The 12,080-nt window shown below is 41.7% G+C and overlaps 1 protein-coding gene across 1 annotated transcript in view; it reads right to left on the bottom strand.

Moving 5' to 3' along the window:
* The window catches only part of MTHFD1L (methylenetetrahydrofolate dehydrogenase (NADP+ dependent) 1 like), a 336,729-nt gene that overhangs the window by 266,278 nt on the left and 58,371 nt on the right, over positions 1 to 12,080 (bottom strand). Inside the window, exons 5-8 of the mRNA XM_069769141.1 lie at positions 10,098 to 10,216; positions 9,387 to 9,487; positions 8,551 to 8,690; positions 5,011 to 5,104 (exon numbers count right to left, since the gene is read on the bottom strand). Coding sequence (XP_069625242.1) covers positions 5,011 to 5,104; positions 8,551 to 8,690; positions 9,387 to 9,487; positions 10,098 to 10,216 — 454 coding nt within the window. The remainder of the gene's footprint in view (positions 1 to 5,010; positions 5,105 to 8,550; positions 8,691 to 9,386; positions 9,488 to 10,097; positions 10,217 to 12,080) is intronic.

Consider the following 12,080-nt stretch of genomic DNA (forward strand, 5'->3'; position numbering starts at 1 on the left):
TGCTCGCAAACGCCAGAAGCCTGACAAACAAGATGGAAGAACTAGAAGCAGAAATATCTACAGGTAACTTTGACATAGTGGGAATAACCGAGACATGGTTAGATGAAAGCTATGACTGGGCAGTTAACTTACAGGGTTACAGTCTGTTTAGAAAGGATCGTAAAAATCGGAGAGGAGGAGGGGTTTGTCTCTATGTAAAATCTTGTCTAAAGTCCACTTTAAGGGAGGATATTAGCGAAGGGAATGAGGATGTCGAGTCCATATGGGTTGAAATTCATGGAGGGAAAAATGGTAACAAAATTCTCATTGGGGTCTGTTACAAACCCCCAAATATAACAGAAAGCATGGAAAGTCTACTTCTAAAGCAGATAGATGAAGCTGCAACCCATAATGAGGTCCTGGTTATGGGGGACTTTAACTACCCGGATATTAACTGGGAAACAGAAACCTGTGAAACCCATAAAGGCAACAGGTTTTTGCTAATAACCAAGAAAAATTATCTTTCACAATTGGTGCAGAATCCAACCAGAGGAGCAGCACTTTTAGACCTAATACTATCTAATAGACCTGACAGAATAACAAATCTGCAGGTGGTTGGGCATTTAGGAAATAGCGACCACAATATTGTGCAGTTTCACCTGTCTTTCACTAGGGGGACTTGTCAGGGAGTCACAAAAACATTGAACTTTAGGAAGGCAAAGTTTGAACAGCTTAGAGATGCCCTTAATCTGGTAGACTGGGACAATATCCTCAGAAATGAGAATACAGATAATAAATGGGAAATGTTTAAGAACATCCTAAATAGGCAGTGTAAGCGGTTTATACCTTGTGGGAATAAAAGGACTAGAAATAGGAAAAACCCAATGTGGCTAAACAAAGAAGTAAGACAGGCAATTAACAGTAAAAAGAAAGCATTTGCACTACTAAAGCAGGATGGCACCATTGAAGCTCTAAAAAACTATAGGGAGAAAAATACTTTATCTAAAAAACTAATTAAAGCTGCCAAAAAGGAAACAGAGAAGCACATTGCTAAGGAGAGTAAAACTAATCCCAAACTGTTCTTCAACTATATCAATAGTAAAAGAATAAAAACTGAAAATGTAGGCCCCTTAAAAAATAGTGAGGAAAGAATGGTTGTAGATGACGAGGAAAAAGCTAACATATTAAACACCTTCTTCTCCACGGTATTCACGGTGGAAAATGAAATGCTAGGTGAAATCCCAAGAAACAATGAAAACCCTATATTAAGGGTCACCAATCTAACCCAAGAAGAGGTGCGAAACCGGCTAAATAAGATTAAAATAGATAAATCTCCGGGTCCGGATGGCATACACCCACGAGTACTAAGAGAACTAAGTAATGTAATAGATAAACCATTATTTCTTATTTTTAGTGACTCTATAGCGACAGGGTCTGTTCCGCAGGACTGGCGCATAGCAAATGTGGTGCCAATATTCAAAAAGGGCTCTAAAAGTGAACCTGGAAATTATAGGCCAGTAAGTCTAACCTCTATTGTTGGTAAAATATTTGAAGGGTTTCTGAGGGATGTTATTCTGGATTATCTCAATGAGAATAACTGTTTAACTCCATATCAGCATGGGTTTATGAGAAATCGCTCCTGTCAAACCAATCTAATCAGTTTTTATGAAGAGGTAAGCTATAGACTGGACCACGGTGAGTCATTGGACGTGGTATATCTCGATTTTTCCAAAGCGTTTGACACCGTGCCGCACAAGAGGTTGGTACACAAAATGAGAATGCTTGGTCTGGGGGAAAATGTGTGTAAATGGGTTAGTAACTGGCTTAGTGATAGAAAGCAGAGGGTGGTTATAAATGGTATAGTCTCTAACTGGGTCGCTGTGACCAGTGGGGTACCGCAGGGGTCAGTATTGGGACCTGTTCTCTTCAACATATTCATTAATGATCTGGTAGAAGGTTTACACAGTAAAATATCGATATTTGCAGATGATACAAAACTATGTAAAGCAGTTAATACAATAGAAGATAGTATTCTGCTACAGATGGATCTGGATAAGTTGGAAACTTGGGCTGAAAGGTGGCAGATGAGGTTTAACAATGATAAATGTAAGGTTATACACATGGGAAGAAGGAATCAATGTCACCATTACACACTGAATGGGAAACCACTGGGTAAATCTGACAGGGAGAAGGACTTGGGGATCCTAGTTAATGATAAACTTACCTGGAGCAGCCAGTGCCAGGCAGCAGCTGCCAAGGCAAACAGGATCATGGGGTGCATTAAAAGAGGTCTGGATACACATGATGAGAGCATTATACTGCCTCTGTACAAATCCCTAGTTAGACCGCACATGGAGTACTGTGTCCAGTTTTGGGCACCGGTGCTCAGGAAGGATATAATGGAACTAGAGAGAGTACAAAGGAGGGCAACAAAATTAATAAAGGGGATGGGAGAACTACAATACCCAGATAGATTAGCGAAATTAGGATTATTTAGTCTAGAAAAAAGACGACTGAGGGGCGATCTAATAACCATGTATAAGTATATAAGGGGACAATACAAATATCTCGCTGAGGATCTGTTTATACCAAGGAAGGTGACGGGCACAAGGGGGCATTCTTTGCGTCTGGAGGAGAGAAGGTTTTTCCACCAACATAGAAGAGGATTCTTTACTGTTAGGGCAGTGAGAATCTGGAATTGCTTGCCTGAGGAGGTGGTGATGGCGAACTCAGTCGAGGGGTTCAAGAGAGGCCTGGATGTCTTCCTGGAGCAGAACAATATTGTATCATACAATTATTAGGTTCTGTAGAAGGACGTAGATCTGGGTATTTATTATGATGGAATATAGGCTGAACTGGATGGACAAATGTATTTTTTCGGCCTTACTAACTATGTTACTATGTTACTATGTAATACTGATTATTGCGCTTATTTTGCTATCCCTTTGTAATATCTGTACTTATTGCAAAACAAAGAAAAGGTTGCGAGAGTTAAACGGAAGAATTAATACTAGATTTGATTCTCTTATCGAATACAAGCATGTACATGTGTAATACCAAATAAAGGCTTTGTCTTTGGCCCTGTGGTAATAAAATAAATAAAAGAAAATGTCAAAGGGGGGAATTGTGGAGATCAGACTGAACTAAAGGAATCCATCTTGTCTTCTTCCTGAGAAATCTCGCTTACAACAAGATACATTTCTGCTGACTTGACATTTCCTTTTATGGAAGTAATCATGTGTGCATTCCTTCTTTCAATAGCAGCCTTTCATTCACCTTCCAGATGATGTAACTTTCTACTGATAAAGACTGGTATAGATTGTTTATGTAAGAGATAGTGAAATATGAGCGCTTGTGCGCATGTCTGTAAAAGAATAATTCTTTTCTATATAAAGGAAGGGCAAAGCCCAGAGAGAGAGATGTGCTCCTGGGCTTCCCCTGTATATGATCACACAATACCTTGTTTGCGTGTCATTTACTCAGGATCCCTACCTCTAGTAAGCCAGGGACTGAGAAGGACTTAACACCCCACTGAAATAAATTTATAATATATACAGCTCTGGCAAAAATTAAGAGACCACCACATCAAAACCCTGTCATGGGTAGCCCAATCTCCAGACCTGAACCCCATTGAAAACCTCTGGAATGTAATCAAGAGGGTGATGGATAGTCACAAGCCATCAAACATGGGAGAACTGCTTACATTTTTGCACCAGAAACAGTACAAAGACTTGTGGAAAGTATGTATGTATGTATGTATGTTTGATAGAGAGATATAGATATATCACATACATACATACACACACACACACACACACACACATATAGGAACACATACAGAAACAGTACCTTTCGTTTATTTTTTTTATTTAAGCTTTTTTTTTTATATATTTTATTTTTGCAGTTATTTATTTTCATTGTATAGAGGGCGCATTAATGCACAGCTTGTTTTTACTTTCTCCAGTGTAGAAAATGTATGAACTCCATTTTGTTCCAGTGCTGGGTCCCCGGGATTCTCTGCTGGTCTTTGTTTAACCCGACTTCCCATATACCCCATGTTAGCTGCAGCAATCAAGTAAAAACAAAATAGGCTGCTTTATTTCAGACGTATTGTCCAAGGAAACCAGTCTTTAGGTTCGAGCTGCCCGAACCACATGCAGCATGAATCAGAGCAGCATGAAATATTGAGAGGTTTCAGAAAAAAAAAATAACTATAGGGTGAGAGAGGCCCAGGTCCGAACGACTCTGGTCACAGAGGTCACAACTGAGACTTGGACCATACGGGTGGGGGGCCAGTCGAAGCCAGAATAAACTTCAGCTGAATGTGCGTCTGAGGACGCACATCCAGTTAAGTGTACTGTAGAGCACAGACCTGACAGGTCGGAACATGGCAATACACGCTGCCGGACAGGAGCCAGCAGCTGACATTGGCGTGCACATGGCAATGACGTCATGTGCTCCCTTCGCTTGCACGCTGAAGTCAGCTTCAGAAGAGGACACTGCGCCCCGAGGGGATCGAAGGGAAGGGGAGTATAATGTTGTTGTTTTTTTTCTATGCATTGAAAGACTGAGGCAGAACGGGGGACATAAAGTAGGATGGGGGAGATATATTTATATTGGGATGGGGCCCAGGATAAGGGACATACACCAGGATGGGAGATATATATCTAAGGAGGAGTGTTGTTTTCCTGGTCTAAATCTTCCACCGGGGCCTATCGGACTCTAATTAAGCCACTGGTGAGACCCGACTAGTCTGATAACGCCCCAAGGGTCATGCAAAGCTGTTGAGCGAACAGTACACTGAGCCTCTTGGCCATGCCTAGGGTGCACCAAGCACGCTTCTTAGTCTATTTGGTTGAACATTACTGTTGTATTTGCTGCTGCCATTCTGCAAAAACTGAAGGTGTGATTTTTATAGGCGTTGGACCCCCTACAATTCTATATTCTTAGTTTATACCGTCAGTTTGGGCTGACAGGCTCCCTACAGATGGTAGGTAGGACAGTGAGAAGAAGATCCATAGTGCCACTCACCTGAGAAGATTACAATGGCTCCTGGCTTTATCCAGCTGACTGGAATCTGCTGAGGTTTAGCACTTCCAATAACAACGATTTCAGCAGCACTCAGCTAAAAGGGGAAACAATTAAATAATCTATATTAGAATTCAGACATGTGATCTAGCACAAGCTCTCAGATAGGAGAGCCATCAGTGGAAAAACACAGATAGCACTTATACGAGAAGAACTGATTGTTGAATAAGCCCTAGTGGCTTTGGTAGCTCGTTTTTGGGGTGGGTTTAGAGAATGATAGACGTGCTGGGAAGCAGGCCTGCCCTCGCCTTCCTGCCCCAGATTTCTCAGCAGCCCTCACTCCACGTTTTGGGCAGGTCGATGACTTTGTTCAGTACAAGGACAACTGTCTGAAGAGCCAGAAAGCCTTAGAGAAAGTTATTGAGGATTGCTAGTACCCAGGTGGCCATTAGAGAGGTCACACACAGCCTTCGCATCTTACTTGGGTGGTTGGTCGTAGACCACCGGTATAGTCAGGGTAACCAATGTCTAGTGTTCAGCCTAGCAGGGATGTAAGAGGTTTTACATTTATTTTGTACATCATAGTAACATAGTAGTAACATAGTTAGTAAGGCCGAAAAAAGACATTTGTCCATCCAGTTCAGCCTATATTCCATCATAATAAATACCCAGATCTACGTCCTTCTACAGAACCTAATAATTGTATGATACAATATTGTTCTGCTCCAGGAAGACATCCAGGCCTCTCTTGAACCCCTCGACTGAGTTCGCCATCAACACCTCCTCAGGCAAGCAATTCCAGATTCTCACTGCCCTAACAGTAAAGAATCCTCTTCTATGTTGGTGGAAAAACCTTCTCTCCTCCAGACGCAAAGAATGCCCCCTTGTGCCCGTCACCTTCCTTGGTATAAACAGATCCTCAGCGAGATATTTGTATTGTCCCCTTATATACTTATACATGGTTATTAGATCGCCCCTCAGTCGTCTTTTTTCTAGACTAAATAATCCTAATTTCGCTAATCTATCTGGGTATTGTAGTTCTCCCATCCCCTTTATTAATTTTGTTGCCCTGCTTTGTACTCTCTCTAGTTCCATTATATCCTTCCTGAGCACCGGTGCCCAAAACTGGACACAGTACTCCATGTGCGGTCTAACTAGGGATTTGTACAGAGGCAGTATAATGCTCTCATCATGTGTATCCAGACCTCTTTTAATGCACCCCATGATCCTGTTTGCCTTGGCAGCTGCTGCCTGGCACTGGCTGCTCCAGGTAAGTTTATCATTAACTAGGATCCCCAAGTCCTTCTCCCTGTCAGATTTACCCAGTGGTTTCCCGTTCAGTGTGTAATGGTGATATTGATTCCCTCTTCCCATGTGTATAACCTTACATTTATCATTGTTAAACCTCATCTGCCACCTTTCAGCCCAAGTTTCCAACTTATCCAGATCCATCTGTAGCAGAATACTATCTTCTCTTGTATTAACTGCTTTACATAGTTTTGTATCATCTGCAAATATCAATATTTTACTGTGTAAACCTTCTACCAGATCATTAATGAATATGTTGAAGAGAACAGGTCCCAATACTGACCCCTGCGGTACCCCACTGGTCACAGCGACCCAGTTAGAGACTATACCATTTATAACCACCCTCTGCTTTCTATCACTAAGCCAGTTACTAACCCATTTACACACATCATCCATACAGCTCTGTGTGAACCAAACATCTGTGTCACTGTCCCGGGCTGCATTGACCCCATATTGCCGAGTACTATGCAGCCAATCTTCCACTAGAATTGATGGGGCGCTGCTACCGTCTACCTACAGCTGTCTACAAACAGACGCAGTCACATTTTAGATCACGCCATCATATCAGAAGTCGGCCACATTGAAAAAGTGGATAAGAGTTACCATAATCATTAATCCATTACTAACAAGTGGGATAAAAGGAGGAGGACCATCAACAAATCAGGATGAAAAAAAAAAATGGATAAGTTTTCCTCAACTTTTTAAACAATACACTTCTATGTAATTTGTATGTAAAGATAAGACTTGATGGATAGAAAAGAAGTTCAGGTCACAATGCAAATGTTCCCTCGGGATTTCCTTTCTCTAGATTTGCTTCTATGTCGTGACCACTATCAAAAATGGAGGTTGCTAAATAAAGTTATGCTGAGAAGTAGAAGAAGGAGATGGACATGTCTGGCCGGCCGAGCTTCTGCTAGAGTAGTGTTTTTTTCTCAAATATAGCTAGGATTCATTTTTGTCTCAATGAAAATGGTAAATTTCTGTCCAAATCTATAGTCCGTGCATAGGCACACTGCCTCATTGCGACCGGCCAGGTCAGTGCTGGAAATACAGCAGGGGGCAGGAAAAAAAAAAAAAGAACAAAGTCAGTTCTAAGGGATTCTGCTGCCCCCAAGTGGAACTATGAAGAAAGTACACCTCTGCAAGATGACCTCCAATGCTGCATGAAAAAAGTAGTCTTCTAGGTGAGGGACGTCTCAACAAGCTGGTCAATATGCTTCATATAAGGGGATGGTTTTTCCTAAAGAGGTTTTTAAGTGGTGAGGTTTCACTATACATAAACAACCACTTTTTAGACAAGGGTTGAATAAGTAAAGCCTACGGCATCTATCCTAAGGCCCATGGGTTACCTCTCCGTGTGTTACAGAACAGTATATAGTACCCCAAAATCCAAACTGAAAAATGCAGCTCATCAATCCAGAAAGGGTTTATCCAGCCTTTTAAAGTGCTTCACTTATCCTTTTGGGCTCGTTCACATGGCTGTATATTTGGTCCACGAGCCGTCTGTGGAAAAACAGACAGCACTTGGAGCAATGTTATTCAATGGGGCAGTGCAGATGAGAATTTTTTTTTTCCTTGATCAAATCTGCATGTAAAAAAATAAAAAATTACAGCATGCAGTAGTACCTTCTGCAAATCAGATGAGACTTGCCCATTCAAGGCTATGGGTGCGTGAGAAAAAACAAAATACACAGATGCCGTACAGAGACACAGTATAGCATTTGATTTTCACAGATACATTGCAATTCTGTAACACAGGAAACTATACATGATCTTGTAAATGGATAATAGCTGCTGGTGTGAAAATAAAAAAATCTTCCTACTTTTCTGGATGAAACTCTGGATATTTTTTTTAATAAACTTCTGTGAACCTGCCATCAATATCAGACCTGTAGTGTCAGATTATTGGCTCTCTCCCTCTTTAGACAGCTGATAGGAGTGGGCGCAGATATATAACCCCTCACCGAATATTTATAGCCATACAATTTCATAGGCCAGATAACGCCTTTAACACTATACATCATTAGTTTGTGCCATAAAATGTGATTAATGGAAATAGACCCGTTGCAACCTCTGACAATCCCAAGAGCAATGCTTATAATCGTGATCAGCCGACCCCACTAATATTTTCTGGGGTGTTTCAGTGAACCGAGCCGCACCCATCCATAGGGCGTTGGCTTTTGTAACCGGAATAGTGAATAAAGGAAACCGTGTGCTGCCGTTCTCCATCTCTACCTTGTTCTGCAGCTGCTGGGACTGCCAGGGGCTAACCAAGGACACCGCACCTTTCTTCTGGAGCAGACATTGCAGGGGGGCCTCCAGGGAACCATCTGCTCCAACAATTAGCACATTTTTCCCCTCTAATGAATTCTGAGCTACAACACAAAAATAGAAGAGTCACAGGCGAGCAACGTCACACAGACCGCTAAGCCATGGCCCCATGGGAATAGGAGCGGCACAGCTACATCACCTTAATGAACACAAACAGGGTCAGAGTGTAAAGAAAATAGATATACAAAGGATATACGTGCTCTTTTTTGTGCAATTTAACACCTTAACTCTAAACCCTACTAAAGATTTAAAGGCATCATCCAGCCTTGGGGTGCAAGACTGCAGTCACATCGCTGCATGTCCGTGTCAAGGGCGCGCCAGTAACCAATTCCAGGGCCGCCGTTTTTCGGCACTGCTCCGGTCACACGGCGCAATCCTGTGACAGTATCTTCTGACTGGCCGGAAGTCAGAAGCTATGTCACACGCTCTCAATGTAAGTCTATTACAGCCGGAACAAGGCCAAAACGAGGCTCTCTGACATGAAAAGTGTCCCCCGAGCCATTCGAACAGTGGAGCTGCCGACAGGTCACTTTTTGACAGACTGATGGGAGCGACACTGGAAAATGATGAAGACGATGGCAGGTGAGTATGAGACTGGGGGCAGGCGAATTACAGTTAAAGCACCATTTCATCAGTGCAATAAAAAGACGAAACGCTGGAGTGGCGCTTTAAGTCAGTGATCTCTATTTATAACTAGCATAGTTCTAAGCATCCATGGTCATTCTACGGTGATCGCTTACCCATTTGTTCTATTAGCTCAATAATACCAGTGGCAGTGGGCGAGATGAAGCCATCCTGGGCATTGCTACGAATCATCTTTCCCAAGTTGACATCAGTGACACTTAAAATATAAAAAAAATAAAAACATAGCAAAATTAAATGAATACCGTTCGTATTCGCACTGATCACACAAACTGGTGACAAGTTCTGAATGCATAAGAGTTTACTGTCAAATGCGTCACCCGAATCCTTTTACTACACGCACTTATTCCAGCTACATGATTACTGGCATGGTCATATCACGTTTTAGCCACGTGTCAGTGGATCCGTCAGAGTTCACATCTGAAGCCATGAAACTGGATTTGGATGTTTGCTCGGACAGGGGCACTGCCGGTAATGACAAAGACAAGTCACTTTGTGCCCAGTCGGGCATCATTTATGCAGCGTTCTTCCAATTGAGGAGAGCACCAAATCACACTTGACCACATGTTGGTCCCTGCCTTAAATAGGTGAATACTCGCTGCTGAAAACGAGGTCCGACACAGCACAAAGTGACTCCATCTGCATCATTAAAGTCAATAGCCTTGTCAATCAAAGCATCTGAATCAAGTTTTTTTTCCCCCCAGGGCTTCAGACCCAAGAGACGACGGAGCCAGTAACAAGGGAATAAAAGGTGTTATGACTTATGACCATAGCTGTACACACACATTCAGAAGTGCAAGACATGTTACCCATCCACATCTTTGTCCGGCTGCACGGCATTGAGCACTTTGATGCTGGGTTCTGCCAAATGTAGGACCAGTCCATGAACTTTTGGATCTTCATTAAGTTTCCGGATTTCATCAATAATCTAGAAATTAAATAAATCTGAGTTATCATGGGTTAAAGTCTAAACTCGCTGTTAGGGTGAGAAAGCACCAAACAGCGTAAATACGTAGCTTATGCTCATGCGTGATTTTCACAACAGATATATATAATTTTTTTGCTAAACTACATTAAAAAAAAAAACAACAAAAAACACCACAACACACCGAACATACCGTAGTTATAGGTAACATTCACACTGAGTGCATTGTATGTTTGGAAAGCTCCCAGCCTAGAAAAGACAGATGCTTGGTGCCGTCAGACATAGTTTATGTCTGAGTGTCCGACTGCAATAGGTACCCGAAAATGATGAACAACAGAACACGCATTAACTATTGGCACCATTATAGTCAATGGCCCCGTTGGAGCATACGTCCGAATCCAGTCTTGAAGGGGTTTGGATGCAAGCCCCGACTAGACCACTGAATATGAGCAAGAGTACCCAACACAATTCTCAATCACCTTACAACCACAACCAAATAAGCACATCCCTGCAATAAGGAACAAGATCATACAAAAACAAAAAAATTTTATTACAAGTTTAATCTCCAAAAAAATAAAAACGTATATAGTATATAATATATAAATATATATATATATATATATATATATATATATATATATATATATATATATATATATTACAATGATGTTCAGATCAGGGTCTATTGTGGATTTTGATGTGTGTTTAGGATCATTATCTCTTTGTAGAAGCCATCCTCTTTTCAACTTCAGCTTTTTTTTTTTCACAGAGTGTTATGTTTGCAACAAGAATTTGTTCAAATTTCATGGAATCCATTCTTTCCTCCACCAATGAAATGTTCTCCATGCCATTGACAGCAACACAACCCCGAAGCATGATTGATCCTGTTATGTGTTACGGAACCACTCAGCACCCAGAATATGTTGTGCAGTTATATGTATGTATAATAGGTTCCATGTGAGATGCATGTCCCTAATACATTAGCCCACAGGCTGCGCCCCTGGGCAGAGGGGACACGATATTCCCCTTTTGTCCTCCCCCCACCTTTGTAATTCCCACAGTAAATATCGGCAGGCTCCGGCCACCTGCGGCTATTGTAATGTATGTCTGGCCTGCCGCTTTACTATTGGCCTGCCCTCTGTATCTGTGTGATATATTCTGTGTCCTGTGAATAAAGTGTTGTCAGACTGGAAATACGAGGAGAAGCAGTGATCTTTTATATGCGCCCATGTAACCAAGCAATTCCAGCCAGCGTCCCTCATTCCGACTCCAGCCAAAGCAGAGTGGACCTCATGAAACACGGGGTAGTACTGAAAGAGGTACCCCAGCTTGGTAGTCCGTGGCTGCAGCCGGGGGTCATGTGATCGGGACCGAGCAAGCAGTTATATCGAGGCTCAAAGGCAAATATGGCAATCTAAAAAGGTATTTGCAAAAATACTTATTTTAAAAGGTTTAAAATCGATGTGCGCTATACATTGTAGTGGATGACCTCTTTAATAGCTGTAAACTCACCAACCCAAAAAGGCACCAAAAAGGCTGAGGCAAAAGCTGATCTAAACACGTAAAATTCGTAAGAAGAGGTTTATAACACAAACCAGTGGATTCATTAAAAAAAGCATCCAATAGGCCTGTGGTCATCCTAAATAGGTTTGCCCCATTTATAAACATTTAAAAAGGACCCATTTAAACATGGGAAAAATAAACAAACAACAACTATAAATAGGTCCAACATAAATGCCATTTCTGGAAACAGGAAGCACAAGCCAACAGCTTTGAAACATAGCTGACAAGTTTTTATCAATAAACTACATACAAAACAGTAACTTCTGCATTTATATTATGACTAGATGGTGGCCCGATTCTAACG

Source organism: Ranitomeya imitator, chromosome 5, assembly GCF_032444005.1.
Source record: "Ranitomeya imitator isolate aRanImi1 chromosome 5, aRanImi1.pri, whole genome shotgun sequence".
Taxonomy (NCBI): Eukaryota; Metazoa; Chordata; class Amphibia; order Anura; family Dendrobatidae; genus Ranitomeya; species Ranitomeya imitator.